This window comes from Nothoprocta perdicaria, unplaced genomic scaffold (genome assembly GCF_003342845.1).
Source record: "Nothoprocta perdicaria isolate Ctin4 unplaced genomic scaffold, notPer1 scaffold_126, whole genome shotgun sequence".
Taxonomy (NCBI): domain Eukaryota; kingdom Metazoa; phylum Chordata; class Aves; order Tinamiformes; family Tinamidae; genus Nothoprocta; species Nothoprocta perdicaria.
Window position 1 is genome coordinate 1539961 of NW_020454383.1, and position 20135 is coordinate 1560095.

The 20135-nt window shown below is 38.9% G+C and overlaps 1 protein-coding gene across 1 annotated transcript in view; it reads right to left on the reverse strand.

Moving 5' to 3' along the window:
* Positions 1-206: 206 nt before the first annotated feature.
* Positions 207-20135, reverse strand: part of CD9 (CD9 molecule) — a 21045-nt gene continuing 1116 nt past the window's right edge. The window contains exons 2-8 of the mRNA XM_026033233.1: positions 10611-10713; positions 7743-7840; positions 6451-6525; positions 5182-5274; positions 4561-4650; positions 2850-2933; positions 207-2183 (exon numbers count right to left, since the gene is read on the reverse strand). Of these exons, the coding sequence (XP_025889018.1) occupies positions 2118-2183; positions 2850-2933; positions 4561-4650; positions 5182-5274; positions 6451-6525; positions 7743-7840; positions 10611-10713 (609 nt within the window). The 3' untranslated portion in view covers positions 207-2117. The remainder of the gene's footprint in view (positions 2184-2849; positions 2934-4560; positions 4651-5181; positions 5275-6450; positions 6526-7742; positions 7841-10610; positions 10714-20135) is intronic.

Genomic DNA, 20135 nt, shown 5'->3' on the forward strand with positions numbered 1-20135 from the left:
ACTGAAGCTACAATTAGATATGGAAATCATTGCTTAGACAAATTCTTTTGTTAGAGCACATTTTTTAATATTGGAAAAATGAATCACCTCATAATTCAGATTACCAGCGTTTACTTTGGAGAAGTATTCATTCCTGGTTATCTAGGAGATTTTGCAGCTATGTTTAATCTTACTTGCTGAAAATGATAATAAAGTAACAAGTAATAGCCATTTCCTCTACAATAAAACAATGAACATGAGTTTTACCTAACCTTTTACCAGTTGGTAATTGATGAGCTATCAACCAACATAACGGCAGACTGTTCCAGAAGAAAGCCCAAAAATTGCCTTTGGTGACTAAAAGACATTTTTTTTTTCCCCTGGCATGTGTGTGGGGGGGGCAGGGAAGGGAAACCACCACAGAGACATTAAATCATTATAAACAAAAACTGTGTTTAAAACGACAGTGTTGGGGGTGAATGGGGTTGTTCCATGGCAAGCCACGTTTCATCTTTTGTAAAAAATGTCATAGCAGAAGGTGTGCGTTTATGGCTTGCAGAGCCTAAATTGACTTGTCTGTGAGTCTCTGGGCACTAACTGCAGCTGGCACTGCTCAGTTGCACTGCTGCTCACAGCCAAAATCATGCCACCAGCTGCAGAGCTAGGCCTACGGTTCACTTCTCAAAGTAACAGTAATTGTCTCATCACTTTAGTCACATTCCACTGCATTTTTCAGGGACTATTATTGCTGGAATAAAGCCAAACTTTGTGTTGTGCATAGGTGGCTAGGTGACTTGAATACCCACAACCTACGTGGAGCCTAAGGTAAGGCTCGCTGAAGTCAGCAGTTAGCTTTCATTATGGGAGCAAGCAATTCCCTCCAGCTCTTCTGGGTGCCAGATGCAGCCTCAGCCCCAGGCATGTGTCTGGCAACAAAATGCTGCCTCGTGCTGTTCTGTAAGAGCTGAAGGGATGGTCAAGGACACCCGGCTTCTTATTCTTCCACCTGAGATTAATTTTTTCCCTTCAGGCTCTCTCACAGCCACCCAGGGAAACACATTACAGAAGAGAGCTATATGATTTGCATAAACTCTTAGACAAACAGCAAAAATTCCAAGAAACCTAGCACAAAGATAGGCAAGACACCCAGCCATTCATTCAGAGTATGGGTATTTTTTTTTTTTTTAAGTTGAGAGTTATCTGCATTTGAAGTAACCTAAAATTATCACTTCTAGTTGCCAACTTTCAGCAACCACTGAAGAACTGAACAACAATTTCTAGCCTAATTCTTGTGGTTTTGTGTTTTCCTGCTTGGAAACTCGATTTTGCTGTAGTTCCCGAGATGGTGCTTGCTTTGGAGGGACAAAGCACAATGACAGCCCTGGAAAGAAATCCTATAAGCCCTGTCCAGAGCTCAAGGCCACATCACCCGCTGGAGGCCTAATACAAAGATCTGCCACCCAGCTCTAGCCCAGGCTGAGAGCACTATGATACAGCTGCTGCTAGGGCTTCCAATATGAAAGTTAAGCTGAAGAAAAATGGTGCAGCAGTAACCTTAGGCATATCCTTAACAATTGTTCTAACTCAAAGGAAATAGGAATGCTTTGAAGTTTAACCTCCACTTACAGCTTTCCCTAGTATGCAAGCCAAAAAGAGCTTTTTCCAGGTTTGGGTGTCCCCACACACCCCTTTCTCTCCATGCTTCCCTACAAATGCAGGGCTGACGTGCAGGATTTTCCCCTGCTTTAACAGTACAGCTTTGGTGATTTAACAAAGACTTTGCTGTACAAGTTCAACTTTGTAACAAACATTAAATACATAGTATGATTGCTTACTAGTAAAACCTTCTCCCCCCACAAACATACAATATGTCTTACTCTTTATTAAGTATCAAATTGTCTCCAACATAAATTACATCCAAATTACATTAAGTTTCAAGAAAGTCAGATAGTTTATGTACAATATTTGTCTTGAGTCAGGTAATACCTTTATCGTTTTAACCTATAACATAAAAAGCAAACCTATATCAGTACCAAATAAAGCATTAAAAAGGTAACAAATATATAACTTCTTAGAAATGCTTTGAGAATGCTAAAGTTAATGACAAAGATTTTATAGTGCATTGTTTTTCTCCCTCTTTAGACCATTTCTCTGTTTTTGCGGATAGCACAGCAAAGAATCATGCTGAATATCATGCCGAATATCTGCAAAGAGAGCAAACTCATTAGGAATCAGAGATTGAACACATAATCTCCTACCACCATGAGGAAAAGTAACTGTTCTTTCTGACCCAACAGCCATACAATATTTTATTCTGAAGTTTGTCTTCCCAATTCTCCCCACACCCTCCCAAAACAACAAAAATTTACCCTACATTCTCCTCAACTTACAACATCTCAGTGCTCAAAAACAAATCAGCTAGATATCACTCAGTCTCCCAAGAAAGCTTTGGTCTTCCTTGTATATTTTCATCAATGTCACTCTATAGCTCCATCTGCTCTCCAGGGCAGCCAATAAACTAGAAGAAGGTTTCCTGCCAGCATTTAATTTTTCAAGGAGCCTTTAATTATTTTAAGAATAAATAAAGACAAGGATCCCTGAGACATACTGCAATTAAGAAGTAGACAGATAACACAGCCGGTATATCTTAGCCCTACATCTACTTTCAATATAGCTTAACCATTGTTAAAATTACAGGGAGTCAGATCCCGATTCAAATCAAGAACAGGGAGGAACAACATGCACCACGCTGTTCTGCCTTGGCTTTTTACCAGTGGAGTGCTATGTTGAATGCAGCATTGGCACTGAGCATGGATCTACACTCTCACCCTTGGCAGTACAACTACTGTCCAAATCATCTGAAAACTCACCATTATTACAGCAATGCCAAGGCCAACTGCTCCAATCACGTTCAATTTGGAATTAAAGACATCATCGATGGCATCAGGGCATGACTGAAAAGAAACAGACTACTCATTAGCATTTGGGATGATGTATTTGGGCTTGCTCGTTTGAGCTCAACTCTGAAAACTGATAATACACCTCTGATTAATTCTGTCTGTAGGACACATTCACCATTTGAAAGTTTTTTGAACTGACCTTTATGTTCACATCTTTAAAATGACATAGAAGAGTTATTTATCAGTTTAATCTGTATTGTAAGTTTAAATCTATTCTTTAATATTAAGCCTTTTGCTAGCAGAGATGCTTAGTGGCCAAGAAAATAACCAGGAACTTATACTGAGGCATGTAAATCTTTAAGAACTTAGTGGATGGTCAAATCCAATCTCAACTCCTGTCCTATGTATTCCACAATCAGACCACTATAAATTGCTTCTGTCTGCTTTCTTCTTTATTTACTCCTTAACCAGTCCACAAGGAGAGACCAAACCTGATATTATGGAGGAAATGGATGAATTTAATTAGAATATTAATACAGTAGTACTACCTACCAAAGCTTATAGATCAGTCACATCATAATATCTTTTTAATCCTTCCTGGTTTGGACTAGGGCAAACACTTTGCAAGATAAAGTCAAAGTAAGTTAAAAAAAGAAAACAAAACAAAAAAAAAACAAAAAAACTCCAAAAAACCCCACTCCAAAACAACAATAGAAAACCCACAAACATGAAAAAAAATTCAGTGGAATCTGTATGTTGCCACAATTATTTTCATGCAGTCCAACTGACAGCAGATTACATGGTTAGGATTAAATATACTGATTGTCATTTTTCACTTAGTTAAGTAAGATTAAAAGGCACAAAGTCATCTGCAGTGATATTAATTATATAAATAATTATTTAAATTTCATATCTTTGAAACTCTACACTATAGTTTTAATTTTTATGTCAGTCACAGAACATGACACATAAATAGCCAATAAACAGATATCACGAAAACAGATTTAAAAAAAGGAGAAAAATACTGAACAATCCACAAAAACAAGCAAAAAACCCCAGCCCTCTCTTGGAACATCAAATGAGGGCAGAAAACAGCAGCAAGAGCTACAGGAAGAGAAGAGTGAAGAACTGTATAGTGTCCCTTGTATTCGTGGCATACAGGCACTTTAATGGCACTATTTCAACAGGAAGAATCAAAGTTAGGACACTGGCTTCACAGTAAGTTCCCTAAAAAAAGGCCACCATTTTCTCACCTCTCTCCTTTTCAGAAGGATATACTGCGCTATAAATTCAGATCTATTGCATCCACCATGTGCTCAATCTCCCTGTAACCAAGGAGGCAGTGAGGGCACAGCACCATGGAAGGCAACTGGTGACAGAAGCACAGCAGTAAGAACTTAGCTCTTTGGTGTTTTAGGTGAAGGTTTGGCCTTAGAAAAGTCTTATTCCATCCAATTTAACAGCACACTCTCTATGCAAATTCAGTGCCCTGGTTTCCCGTTAATCCACAGTAACAATACGGAAATTCCCCACTACTGGGCTGATCATCCAGACAGGTTGCCAAGTACTGTAATGGAAGAATTCTCCCTACACTGTGAGGGTAAATTCAGAAGCATGTTTTTCACTCTGCTATTCTGTATATAGATATCGGGCAGAACTTTCATTGAATTACTGAATTTACCTTTACAGCAATTGACTCAAGAAAGCTCTTCTTGGGACAGGTGTCCATGAACTGCTGCTCAAGACCTCCTGTAACACCACAACAGTTCAGCTACGGGAAAAAACAAAATCAGGTTAAAATAAACAAATACTCCCCACACACTGTACCCATATTTGTTTGGAAATACCACCAATTGGATCGCTATAGAACTAAATTTTAGAAAGCATTTATTGCACTGAAGGACAAGATTCTGAACGAGACAGATCTCATGTAATGGTTTAGGTCACAGCTGTGCTCTTCATAAATGCAAAAACGGACTCCTCACACAAGCTATGCATAGATGGTGCCTCTAGATCAAAGCCACAAACATTCTTAAGTACGTTTAGGGGAGTGGAGGATAAAAAACACTCTAAACTCTTCAAAGGTTCAAAAGGGACAAATTGCTATTCTGAGTTCACTAATGCTGTAAAAATAAAACAAATAATAATCAAAGAGAAAAGCTTACCCTTCACGTTGTTCCTAAATTTGATTTCTTACAGTTAGTAAGGTTCTAGGTTTGTGCAGGGGACAGGGTGTCCAAGAGCAATATGAACAAACTCCATCACTTTCCAGTTCAAGAACCAAACAGAACATCATACTTACAGCTAGCTGAAATGCTTTCAGTGTTTCCCTGGCAGCTACTTGAGACCTTTTTGCATAGGTTTCCATGTAGAAATCTTTTAGCTCTTCAATAACCTACAAGGTAACAGAGAATTAACTTCTATTTTTCTTTTACTTTAATTAATATTACTTATGGAAAGCTTGTTTAGGATGAGTCATCATTGCAACCTACAATACCCATTCTTTGGTAAAGAGAAAAAGAGGGTGGAAATACAGGGTGTATAGTACTTCTTATCTGGAACAGGGGAGCTTAACAGATATACTCACCTTAAAAGACACACCTGAACAGATAAGAATTCCCCCTCCCACTTTACTGCTTTTAGAAGGAATTAGGAAGCTAGGAATTAGGAAGTCTGCCCACTGGTTACAAAAAAGTAATTCCTACTTATTTTTATACCTCAACAATAGTCATATTCCTCTGCTACATGCAAAATGAACAAGAAAGATCAGAATATATCCATTAAGTAGCATACTATTTTTAAACAGGATCACTTGTCTTGACTGCTAAGAAAAAATAAAAAAACAACATGCTAAGAAAAAATAAAAAACCAACATCCTCCCACCCCCAACCATTTACTGTCAGTCTTTTGAAATTTCATGGCAACAAAAAAAATATTTGGAAAGTGTCCATGTTAACAACTGAGAGGTAGAAAATGTGGACTTAAATCCCAGAAGTGATTAGGCTTGTGAGCAGATAGCACAGATCAGCTGCATTTTAGATGTGAAAACATTCAGCCTGCAGCTGTGTCAACTAGCTCAAAACTGCTAACAGAAAAGCCTCACCCAATGGCCTGCCTTACTTTATAGCTCAGGCAGATACTGCCTGGGAGTGGTCTCTATAGGCAAAAGCATTCTGTATCCTGCCCCAGCTATAGTCTCATTTCATCTGCTTAAAGCTTGCTTTTCTTTCTTCCTTTTTTTGCATTATTTGGCTTGAATGTATCTTCTTACCCTTCCCTAAAATTATCTGGATATTAAAGATTTTACTAGTATTGGGAGAGTTTCCAGCAGGCTGCTAAGTTTTCGTAGGCATACAGTCCTGCTGACTTTAATAAAAAGCACATAAAGTCCAGAGTAAAAGAAAAAAAATTGCATTGCATTTTAAGATCTGCAGCTTTGGGAAGAATTTAGTGTTTTAAAGCTAGGACACATAAATTAGTAAAGGTCTTTTGTGGAAGAAGGACATTCAGCTATTTTGGATACCTGAGACCAGAAGGTTTTTAAATTATTATTTTTATTAAAGCAACCTACCTTTTCCTTATTTGCAAATCCCCAGATTGCAGCAGCGATTTCAAGGGCAAAAATCACGAAGAGGAAGAGAAAGAACTAGAAGATAAAGACCACACTATTAATTACAAAGCTCCATACAACAGCAGCAGACACACTGTAAATTTGTCAAATTCCCAGCTTTTAGCATTCTGGGAACCATCATGCAGGCAAGTTTCAGGCAAAGATCTGAAAAGTGGGCAAAAATAAGGAAACAGTGCATGCTGCACTGGGTCAGCACTTCCTTCTGGAAGCATCAGAAAGCCTGGATAATGTTTTCCAAGCAGAAGTCCTCCTTTTTGATCAGTGTTAATTAAAGCCAATCATCTGTTACCGAAGGCTTTGAAGCTGACCACAAGAGTAACTTGTTCTTTCCTCACATTTGTCACCCCTGTTACTCTAGGGTCTATTACTCAATCCCTAGCACACCACCAACTCCCTCAGAACTAATAGCAACTTCTCTGTTTTGTTTCCTGCAAAACAGAAATACAAGTGTCATCTATATGTTTAGCTGACTATCAAACCACTACCATTAAAGGCATTTTAAAGGGAGAGAGTCAGAACTCTAACAAGGAGTCAAAGGAAGCGTTTTGCAAGAATCATGTGAAATTACTTTCTTCCACAACAGGAGGGGAATTACTCTTCAACCGGTTCCTGCAGCAGTTTGTTATTAACCAAGACTCCTAGTTATTTGGATGAGTAGCTCCATCAGATTCGAGCAGATGCAACAAACTGCATGAGCCCCTCAGCTCTGCAGGCAAGGTGGGTGCTCCCTCACAATGAACTTGGAGAGCAGTTGTCAGCTGGAAGAGCCCACCCTGCGACCAGCAACACTAGAAGCTTGTTGTCTCAAACATGAAATACCACAGTTGTAGTCTCACTTAAATCAAGGACAAAATTCAACTGTCTCTACTAAATTTTTCAAAATTGCATTCAGAATTCAGGAAGTATTAAATCAGTACCGTTCATTTAGTCTCATCAGTTTGTCAATTATCATTTGTCTTATCAACATTCTAATCCTGCCAGGCTTGTACTTAAATGTCTCAGTCTGTCACTAAATCTTAAGAGTTTGTATGTGTTCGAATACAACATACTTATTTGGACTCAATATCACAAATGGAAATTAAGCTTCATCATTTAGGGTTTTTTTTCTCCCCTCCTCATTATGTAAGTTATAGAGCTAAAAATATCAGTATCTGCCATCCTTTAAATATAAAAACAAACAAACAAAAAAAACCCCAACCCCACGCACACCCCTCAGAACATTGAATACTTACCAGGCCAAGCATACATTGTGATTCCTGCAGTGCACCACAGCATCCCAAGAAACCAACTAACATCATGAGTGCACCAGCTCCAATTAGAATGTAAACTCCTAGTGAAGAAGGGAAAACCGTAAGGTATAAAAATTAGTTGCTCCATAAGTTTTTGACTTTTGTCAAAGTTTGTTTGATTTTGAAAGTAAGTGCATCTCAAAACTTGCAGGAAGAATAATCGATAAAAACTTGAAGTTATAACAGATAACATGCATACACTTCATGCAGTTTTGCAAATTCTATAAAACAGGCAAGATATATATAGGTATCTTTGAGCTAGATCAAGGCAAACTTTCAGAAGTGGGTCACAGCCAAATTTACAATCTAGTTTAAAATGAATGTATTACAGTTAGACACCCAAAAAAAATTATTTATCAATATATAAGGATCCTTGAAATGCACAAATATCAAGAGAATGTATCTTAAGAGGTATCACAATCACCTGTCATAAAGCTTTGAGTGCTTTTGCCCTTTATTTTCCATAAGGAAATACCACATTATTCCATCAAACCTTGTAATACAAGGCTATACTTGAGCTCCTAAATTGACAACTTTTCAAATACAAGAAATCCAAAACCCAGATTGTGCTGCCCATAGTATATAGTGGGGGTGTAGTGGAGAGCAGATTCTGGACTAGAAGGCTATTTAAGCTCAAACCTCTCCTCCACACCTTGAGCACTACCAGTTTAGGAATGACATCTGCTCAAATGTTAGCCAGCAAGAGGTAGCTAGGAAAAGGCAAGTCCCAAGGATAACAAGCAAGTTTTATTGGCGTGGTGAAACGGGAGGCAAAGAACTTGAGACAGAAACTGTCAGCAAAAAGTGCACAGAAATGCTGAGCTAGTTCCATCACTATAAGACAACAGAGATTGAAGTCTGGCTTTGGGAGAGTCCCAAATTAATACTCGAGGAAAACCATACATAAGCAATAACATATGCCATTCTCTAGATGTGAATATTAACTGTCAAAACAAACATGCAGTTAATTAAGTATATGCAAGTGATTAAGCCTTGACACTTCTTATCAGCAGGAAATTGCAGCATTTTTTTAAAACTCATCTTAGGTTTATTTCCATTTTAAAATAAGAGTTCACTAGAATTCCTTAAACTAGTAAATAATAAAAAAAAAAAGTAGTACAGAAAGCTTTTGGTGTGCCTTGTTTCATATTTAGGTATAAATGAATAGATTTTGTTATATAGCTTCCTATTCAGAGTTAGTTCTCCCATAAAAGCATTTTGTGATGTCAAGCCAGTAATTCAGTAATTCCAGTTAAATTCCGGTTAAATATTTCTCTAAAAACAAACCTCAAACTTCTCCAGATGAACTTTCTTTATTTATATTGCTGCATTCAGCAAGCAGATTAAGTATCAAGTCACAGAACTTTTGTATCTTTTAGGAAGTGAAAGTGTCTCAGACTATTCAAATGAGGTTTGCTAAACAGTTAGCTCATTTGCTAAATTGAGGTTTTTTGTTCTCCTTTCAGAGTCCAGACAGAAGTATCTGGATATTTCCGTGCCTGTGAGAACCCAGTTTACTATCATGTGATACACACAACATGTTGAACAAGCTTCCCTGTGGATAGGAGGTCTGCATGCAGAGGCACAAGTACCTCAGTCTTCACAATCACAGCCTCCAGCAAGCCCATCTTGTTCTTTCTAACACTATTTCCTGCCAGCGAAAGCCACTTAAGGTGCCCAAGTGCTGCTATACAAGCACTCCTACCAGCTCCTACCAGCATGCCCCACCAGTCTCTGCTTTCCCTTCGTACACCCACTAGGATGTCAGGACAGTTTAAGCAACTCACGACAAGGGATTAATTTTCATAGCAAACAAGAGACAAGTTTAACTATGCTGCAGGCAGCTAACAAATCATGTAGCACACAGGACACGGCAAATTCAAGAATTGCAACGATGCAACATGTGCACAAGTAATGATTTCCTAAAAATCTAAGATGAAAAACAAATACATGATAAAGACACACATTTGGATTTGGCTTTATTTTTGATCATTAGAAACATTATTTAAGGTCAGCTACTTGGTTTCAAAAAAAGAACTGAGCATCTGCAGATGATAATGACTAGATGAGGTTATATTCCTCTGTCCAAGTGGTTAGAGGAACTCTCGCCTGTTATATTTTGATCTAATTGCATCAGACTTACGCTCAGATGTTCAAAGTAAAAATATGCATGGTTTTTGTCTGATTATAAGCCCAGTCAAGCTATCCCAGGCCTTGCCTATGGAAAGTCCAGACTATGATCTTAAAGATCACTAAACTGAGGAATAACTTCTATATAACTTAACTAAAGTTAAACTGATCTAGGCTGCCTATAGTAGTGCTTAGAGAGACTAAAGTATTGTGCACTATTTTCAGTATTTCTAGTATAAAATAACGTAGGTTGGGGCTATAAGAAAGAGAATATAGTACATATGTCACGAGAAGATACAGAGTTTGTATAACTTAAGCTAGTCATTTTGGAGAAAATAGTTCTTGATAGTCATTTATTTATTTTAGAGAGAAACCAGTATCTGCGAGGATGGTTCAGGAAGCCTCGTGCACCCTGTTTACCAAGGGTCCTGAGGGTAACAAAACACTTACCAATAGCCTTTCCAAGGAAGGCTATCCCAAAAGATCATTTGATACTGTTTCTGTTAGCCCTGGTGCTCAAAACATGGGCTGCCTCACTGTACTGGCCAAAGCAGGTTGCTCCCTGCCTTCTGCTCAGCAAAGACTATCCAGGGCATTTAGTCCACAGGAAGGCGAGTGCTGACAAGCAGCAAAGAAGCCAAAGCACCACCCACGGCCTGGTGCGCCTCAATCCCCGCTCACCTGTATAGAACGTCGTGTTGTTGGACTCCAAATCAAAGATGCTTTTGGTCTGGGAATCGAACCGAAGCCATAGTCCAATCGCAAGAACTGCTGTTCCTGCGAGCTGCAAGGACAAGCAAACCTCATTAAAAAAACAGGCAATTAATACCACTGCACATTAACAGCCTCACAAGTAGTGACAGGAAACAGGTCTGCTATTTAAAGAAGTGGTGACAGACAGCAAATCAGCATAAAAGGAGAGGGATACTAAAACAAGAACAAACTTAATTCTGGGCATAATGCATCTTGTTAAAAGATCAATTTACAGATTAGGCAATGGCATATGTGGACAATGTCATTCCTATCTTTACCAAAAATACCCCAGATTTATATAACTGCCCAAATGCCTGTATTTTCCACTGACTCCTCCACTCATTGTTTTAGCCTGAATGATTGCAACAATGTCACGTGGTTTAGTCTCATGTCTTCATACTGAAAAATGTAAGGAAAAAGTGTATTACTAGGTATTGTATGGCTAGCTTGAAGTTTTAGAGCATTAAACATACTAACAAGAGTTCAGGTACTTAATACAGCATACAGAGTTACAAAACAGGATACACCAACAGGATAAGTTATCACACCAACGGGATGCAGAAAAATACAGGCAGCCGAAATAACCTGATCTAAGGAAAAAAAAAAAAGTCAAATTTTAGATTATATTTAGCTTTACTGTTTTATTGACTCTCCCTATACGCCTTGAGAATCCTTTAAAGACAGAGGCCTGAGTTTGTGGCAAGTCATTACTCAATATGACTAGCTTCTGAATGAAACTTCTGTCGGGAGGTACCAATGAAATGTTTCAAGAAAGATGAAACATCACTCTTGTATGGCAAATGTTTGCTTTGAGCCGACACTAAGAAGCCTGATTCTCCCCATTTAAGGAACACAAGAAAAGCTCAAAAAAAAAAAAGACAGAAATACCATGTATATAGCAACAGACATTACAATTATAATAGTAATAAAAGACTGATGGGAGAGAAAAAAGCAATAAGCTTAAAGCTTAGAAAATATGGAGCTTCGGTTTGGCTAAAAATGCATGGAAAGAAAAAAAAATACCACCTTATGTTTGAGAAGGAGAGGTTCCTTCTAGAAGGGTGCAGCATTCTTGATTTGTCTCCAAGAAACAGGAAAGTATTTATTTTAAAAAGCCAGTTTTTAGTAAGAATATGGAAAGAATTCTCTGAGAATACATGTCTAAGTGCACACTTTAGGCATCAACTTGATTCCTCTGGCTCCTCTGTTCCCCAGGGAAGCACAGGAGCCCTTTCCCTGTGTTACAAGAATGTTTGCATTTACCAAAGGAGGGGAGCATATGTTGTTACTATGGACATATTCTTTAACTCACTAGCCTTGCTCTGCAAAAATAAAGAGAGTTGGAAGACAAAGATAGGATGAAGGGATGTGGGAGGTTAAGGCAAGATAGGCCTTGTGGCTTCTCAGAAAGTATCTTAAAATGCTATAAACAACTCGGCTATCAGCAAGGAAAAGCATGTGGGCAAATTCACGCAAGCAGCCAGCTATGCCTGAGAAACCAGTATTACTGGTATAACGAGCACCTGGTCTCCAAGCCCAACTCAAAGAGAGGCTGCAGGGTTTTCACTGGCAAAAAGATGAAGTGATGCATAATGCATGAAAGCCAAACCCAAACAGATTTCCAGACCTATGCAAAGGATTATTAGTGTCATGTGCACATAGGCACAGGCTTACTCACAAAGCACAGAGCAAGAACAAAGCCTGTACATACCTACAGCTATCCTTGTCAGAACCATGCTGGAAAAATAACTTTTGCTGAAGCAGCCTGATGTAGCACAACACATGTTGTAACAGTATATTACATTCAATTTACTGTGCTGCAGCTGCACCCAAGGGGAAGAGACAGGTATAGGAAGGCCTGAGGCAGAAGGAAGAGCTGCTGCTCTATCTAGCAGACATTGGTACGGCACCACAAGACGTGGAACGGCTTGGTTTTGGGGAGGTAGGGACAGAATTTACAGAGATTAAGCTTCTTTCTAGCTTATACTCAAATCAACCAATATTTAAAACTCTCCTATAGCCCGAGTTTCCAATATCATGGACCTGCCTCCAGCTTTTTTAAGCTTCCCAGTCATGAGGAGAAAGAGACTACTGCTTTTCATTTAGTTAAAATTTCTGTATCTGTATCCTTGGCTGTATATGGCTACCTATTTCTTTAGTTTGACAAGCTTCAATGTTTTTGATCAGCGAGCTCAAAACTCAGACTTAAGAGTTTCTTCCCTATGAGACCTTTAAAGGCCATACTACTAAAATTTCTGAAGAAGTTCCAATCTATGGAACAAAATGTGTCTACAAAATGTCTACAGAACAATGATCATCTTGCAAATACAAGCAATGGATAAAGTTCTGTTAACCTTTTTCTTTTTTTAAAGAAAAAAGAAACTCGATCTTGTTAGATATTGCTTGGAAGAGCTGACATACCTAATACAAGTCTTTTTGATATGGAAGTTAATAAAACAAAGACTCACCATACATCTTTCTACAGGCAAAAGAGGGTTCAGGTTCACTACCATCACCACTAACACCCAGGCAGCTTGGCAGCATAAACACTAGTGCAAAAATAAGACCTCTTTCTAGGTGATACTTTTATACAATAGATATTTTTTTTCTTTCCCTATTCAACAAACCAGTGTTATGCTTAATCAGAGTCAAGTAATAATAGGTATTCTAAAGCAGATGTACCCATAAGAAAAAAAGGAATCAGAGACAGTTTTACCCCTTTTCTGAAGCCAGTCTGTCACTTAGCTTTTATGTGTGAAAACCTACTAAATCACAGGTTCACAGACCTTTATGCTAGGTTAAAAAAAAAAAGTGCTGCTGTAGAAACAAATATTAGAAATAAATATAGGCAAGAGAACTGAAAACTCAGGTCTGTTAAAATCAGCATGCCCAAAGTTTGAAGCTGAGGTGATATTACTCATTATCTCTGGAGGAAAATTGAAAAAAAAAAAAAATCTGTCCCACTTAGAGAACAGCATAACCCCATAGCATCTAAGCAATGGAAAGCCTGAGCAGAAAGCTTCAGCTTCTCTACTTTTTCTCTAGATTTCACTAAACATTGGTAAGTATCTCAAAGCTCCCAGCTTATTTCTGTTTGACTGGTGTTAATTCTATAGCTGCAGTAGGAAGGATTTTTCATCTTGTTCAGAGCATAACATACTTCAGTCCTATGCAAGCTTCTTGTCATTTCTTTATATCACATGCAAGCTCCCCTCTATTGACTCAGGGGAGTTACCTCTGCACATGCCCGTCCATAGAGGAAAACAGACTTGCTTGGTCCTCATCCCTACCTCATCCAGCTCTCACCTTCACTGTGAATCCTTCTGCACAGGACTTCTGTTCCCATCCCTGTGAGCCTTGCTCTAACTAATGTCTTTTCAGAACTTTTCCTTGAGCAGAAGATACACACAATCCTCTTCCTTCCTTCTTGCCAGAATACTTAAAGTATACTTGTTAAAGTATAAAGTATACTTAACTATACTTTAGGTATAAACTTTAAACATTCAGTCACTGAGGACACTATCAAGCTATTTCCATTGCATTTATTAAGGTTTCACAGATGCAGTGAAACAGGAAACTTTCACAGGGAGTCACTAGATTTAGTGATATTGCATACGTGTTTACATTAAAAATGAAGCAAAACAAACAAAAAAAGAACTACTGATTTCTACCTTGTATAGATCAGGAACCTTATATCTTATTAGCATACTCCATGAAAATGAAATATTTGACATGACTTTAAGAAGGGGGAAAGTTATTTTTGAGTTTAAATGCTAATCACTATTTAAAATGCTGAGACACTCTCTGAACTTCTGTGCAGGAGGCCTGGACAGCGGCAGCACCTCACTTGCTGCCAACACTTCACACCTTTCCATTGAGAGAACCTCCAATTGAGAGATCAAGTATTTGGCAGGTCCTTGAAGGAAGCTAGTAGGGCTCAGAGATGGTGACCTCCAGGAAGTAGGGACTGGGTACTTACCAGCCCTTCCTCAATGTGAGGGCAAGGAGAGAGAAGAAACAAGAGGAGCTGTCACAAGAACTCTTGACACATACACTAATGCCTGTGAAAAACCTTGCACTGAAAGCTCTACAAGTCCTAACATTTAGGTGCATTCAGGCCCAACATACATACCATTTATATTAAGTCTGTGAAGTTAACTCAAAGAGAACGTAAGTTAGCATGTGGAAACATGTTTGAATTGGTGGGAGAAAAAACAGACAAAGAAACAGAAAACAAACCAACCAGCCAAAATGCTACACAATTTCAGTGCAGTTTAATACTGCATTCTTCTTTTTTGGGTGGTGGTGTACGCCTTCCCGAGCTCGGCATGACCATTCCTCGTGTCTGTTTTACTCTGTGCATACCAAGAGCACACAGAAAAAGCTGGCATCCTCTTCATCTCATAGTGAGGCAAGAGCCTCAGCAGAACGCTTGACTCAGACCTTCCACTGCATAAAGCTGACAATAAACTTTCCTCACAGTGTATAAGCAAAGCCACCCTCTCCAACCCTACAAAAACAAAACAAAACAGAAAAACAACAACAACAACAACAGCAACAAAAACACAGTGAAAAGCACACAGGCAAAAGAAAACAGGGCATTTGAAACTGTCTGTCCTGCTACGACTTTTTTTTTTTTTTTTTTTAAAGTCTGTAAACAGTAAGCTGTGTGCTTACTGTGCTACAGCTGAGGCTTAACATCACCTCTTAAGTGATTTTTTTTTTTCCTATTACAGCATTAGTTATTATCAGCTATAGACGTTTTCCATTAGGGAAGTTTTGCTTTGTTTTTTACTCTTTTTTTTTTTTCCTTTTAAAGAAACCTGATGTGTAGTAAGTATAAGAAGCTGCAACTTCTTATCCTTCAAAGAGTAGATTGGATTTTTTTTCCTGCTTAAGCTAGTTTCAAAAATGTTGTGGGCTAAGTTAATGTCATAGCATTTATAACCTAAGTTAAGGTCATAGCTAAGTATATATCACAGCACATACTGGTGTTCCAGTACAGTAGGAACAGCATTACAGGGAATTCCTGAACCACAGCCAAGGCCGGTGCTCATTTCATACAAGTTCTTATTCAGAAGGAAGTCTACTGTATTCACAATTTAAATTGCAAATAAGAGTTAATACTGCTATAACCCTAAACATAAACAGCTTCACATAAGGTTTTTCAAAGCTTCATTCTCCAACATGACTTAACTGTATTTAAATGAGTTAAAATACATTAAGATGAATATCAGGCATTTTGATTCACACACAGTACCCAGTAGCTGAATGAGTTGATTGCAGAAAGAAAAGGCAACTTCTGTATGTGTGTACAAACACATTTCCCTATCCACGCAGCAAGTTGTCTCTGCTCAAGCAGGAATATCCTCTGATGAATTCAGAAAGCTGAATTGCTGCTGGCTGTTCCTGATACAGCATGAATAGATGAGATTCTGGCTCAGAACAAGTCCCAGATATCTTAGAATTAGAGAAAGAAAAGAGCCCTCCAGGTCTAACTTTATTAGGCTTACTTTAGCAGGAAACCCCCCATAGCAAATATGTTTGTTTATATACACACAACCTCTGAAGCATTCACAGAGGAGAGCCTGGACAAGATAGCAAGATAGTTGCTTAAGTGTGTAAAGAACCAAGAGAATTGTGCTTATAATGTGCTTGTCATAATGCTTCAGTGTAAACTCTGTATGCTATAGCACTTCTTTGCTTATAGTTAATTGAAAACATGGTATAACTGAATTGCACAAAATTCATAGGGGAAAATTGGCATTGAAGTTCAGTATTGAACTAAAGGTAGCAAATTCGTGCAAATAAACCAAGCACATGCTCACATAAAGATTATTCAAGACAAATTTTGTTATAACTACTGCACCACAGACCTCAGGTGCATATTTGAGTATCTCCACTGACCTCTGGCCAGAATCAAGCTGGAGAAAGGGAAAGGAGGAGAAAAAAACAAGGTGGATAGGGGTGTCTGGAGTTCTATGCAAGTCTTGAAAGAAATTCTGAACTGGCACAATTTGTACAGATTACACCGAAGGGGGTGTACCTTGTCAGGCCAGCACAGGAAAAACAAATACCTTAAGTACAGAGCAGCTGCACTCCCAACTGGAGTCGCATACACTATTAAAAAAAAAAAAAAAAGGCAGCTAGAAGTTGGTTATTTACAGTCATTTTCTCTAACTAAAGGGAAAGTGCTGCCAATCATCACTTTCACACCTTTGATCTAGGGTAACTGGGCAATCTAGATTGCTGAACTATTTAACCTGCCACAGTTAAAGCACCATAAGCAAAAGTAAGCAAAAACCCTCCATGCCTGTGCATTAGTTACATTTCAGAGGTGTGATAAGCACTCAGCAACTAAATGCGAAGTTTTTTAGTTTAAATTCAGGAAATCTAAAAGTTTGAGAGAAAGATGCACTAGCTCTCATTCTAGCACAGAATTTGGGCCTTATCAGTTAACTCCTCTCCCTTATCCCTCTTCCAGCAGAGGTAGCCTTATCATAAGCCTTTTCCTCCTAAAACTTCACACTTCTGTTGGGGCAGTTGCTTCTGAGGCCACCACCTCGCAACTCCACACTACTTCCTCTTCCCATGCCCACACTTCTATCTCTACCAGTGGATTACACATGCTGTTTTGTCATGCACTCTCTTTGTGTCCTGTTGTTTCACTGTGGACTCATCTTTCTGTTTAAATGTCTACCATGTTCGGAAAGTTTTATCTCACTCTTATAAGCTCTTCCAGATGAAGTACAAATAGAGATGACCATGCAGTTCACTCCCACACATGAACACTGCTGGTCCTCTCGCCTTGCGAGACCCTCTCTCTATCTGCCCTTGCTCCATCCCCTATGAAAGGCTCCATGCATGCACCACACCCACAGCACCACATTGGCCACACTCCTCTGCCACCAAAGTCAGCTTCAGGCATCACCTTGTCAATGTATTTCATCCTTCACCGTCCTCAAGTAACTACTCTGTGATCCTGACAAGTTGTTAATCCCCATTTCTGTCATGTCATGACCTACTTGTCAAGAGGCCAGCCTAAGACAAGCAGCAGCTCAGAGTATCACATTTCACAACCCAGATTTTTTCCAAAGATTTTCCACATATTAAGAAAATTCTCCTTAACTTCTTAATGCTCTTTTACACCTTGACTGACTACTGCCTCTCTGGCAAGTCTCCTGGTTATTTTAATAACCTCCTTCATCCATTTTTCAAATGTCCTTCCCTCCTCCTTTTGCCTTTAAGTCTTTGATGGAGGTAGACATCAAATATATCTAATATACCTAATACTACCACCTAATATGCAACCTGTAAATACTCACAGGTTTGCACCAGACTGTTCAGATGTCATTTGAGGTAGGTTATTAAAAATAATAATTAAAAAGTATTGTTTAAATGTAACCACAAGTATACCAGATCTTTTGGCTACTGTTGTTCCAGTTGTTGAACTGAATCCACAGTCACCATTTCAGACTAAGCTCTGGAACAAGACTCCGAGACCTCTGGACTACCTACTTCTCATGGGAGCTTCTGGGTAACTGCCCATGAGACAATCACAGATTGAGCCTTCCAATTTAAGTGCAGAATTGCAATCTGCCATGACACTTGCCTAATTTACACAGAATGATTAGCTCTTTGTACCTCCTGTGCCTGCCCATGGGGAGAGGTAAAGCCTTCTTTCTTTGTATGGTCATTCCTCCTGCCCCAGGCTGCTGTGTGTTTGTTTTCTTCTTTATCTTCTCTTAAAAACTTGTTCACAGAGGCCTAACAGTTAAAAAAAATTAAGATATTCTCTACAAGAGAATAAAGTAGAGGTATAAGGTTCACTTCAATATCACACTTGCAAAAGCCCCTTCTGTAGTTCCTACTAAACACTTGCACTAAAGACATATATACATGTTACACATGACATCTCAAAAGCTTTGGACTACTGATATTGTCACAGCTACTCTACAAATGCACTTATCCACAAGCAATCCCAGACGTTTCACATTTATTGCCTGTTGGTGCTTGCTTGTCAGCATATTTAGAAAGGAACAAGTGCTGATCTCCATTTAGTTACTACCTTTAATTGATAATAGAGCCTCTTCTTTTCCCCTCATCTTCCTTTTACATACGCTCTAGTTTGGTTTAAGAAGCTAGCAGGGCCAGTCCCTGGGCACGCTGGCTCTCCTGTAGCAGACACTTCCTTTAGCGAAGGCTGCCAGCCTCTGGGTTGCTCCATGGTCAAGCTGGTTTCTCATCTTTCAACAAGATGATGAAGTTTAGTATCTCATTGAGATCCACAGCTGCCACCAACTGCTATACAAACTACTTAGGTTTTCTGATGTTTAAGGATTACACACATCCACTTAAACTGACTATGTGGCCTTGTATTTAAAAACAGATTATAAAAAAGTAACACTTGACTCAGCTGTAAGCCCAAGTGCTTCAAATGGCTCTAGTGTCACCTCACATAAATTAAAAATATAATAATAATAATAATATCAAGGCATTCAAAAGATTTCATCCAGCAGGCTGTCAAGATTGTTCCTTCTTATCAGCTAAACTTCCTCGAGTATGAGCACTCTCTCTCTCCCCCTCCTCTCAAAATACTTATTTCAAGTTCAGCAAGTCAAGGATGGAAATGCTTTACACATAATGCCATTGCAAATGTTCCCTGCACAAGTTCTATTGATTTCATCAGCTGCAGCCAGAATCCACCTCGTACTTTACCAAAATCTATTTTAGGACACAAAGTTATTTTATCCATTAATGTTGTACCTGCAGTTATCCCATGTACATCACTGCTACAGCACATTAACAAAAAACAAACAAACTTCACACACTCATTCCTCCAAACAGCAGGATGGGTAGGGTTTAAAAAAAAAAATCCTTGAAGGAGACAGCTTACAGAAAATTTATTTAAAATAAAAAAGGGAGAAAGAGTCAGAGAAGAAGCAGAAAAAAAAAAAAACAAAAAAACAGAAAACTCATCTGCTCCTAGCACTAGCTCCTTCTGAGCTCACACTTTCCACCTATATATGCAGGATGTGCACTTGCTTTCCCTTCGTACTTTTTTTCCACCAAGCAGACTATACTAAATTCAGATACCCATTCTCTGAATACCTCCAGAAACAGAGGCCATAAACTCTTAATTACGCTACACTTCCTGACATTGCCTGGCTGATAAAGTAATGCAAAAAACCTACATCGCAGAGAAAAAAAAAATATAAAAAAAAAACAGAGTTTTCACTTGTACTGTTGAGCTCTTCACATGAAGCAATTTTAAGGCTTTCTTTCTTTGGGAAACGCGGTTGGAGCCCCCCGTGACAGCTTTGGCAGAAGGGAGCGGGCTGGCCCCAACGGCAAGGGGYGACCCCGGCACACCTGGCCGCGGCCGAACGCCTGCAAGGGCGGCGCTGCCAGCAAGTCAAACTCGCAAGGAGAGTTTCAGAGTTTCTGCCGAAG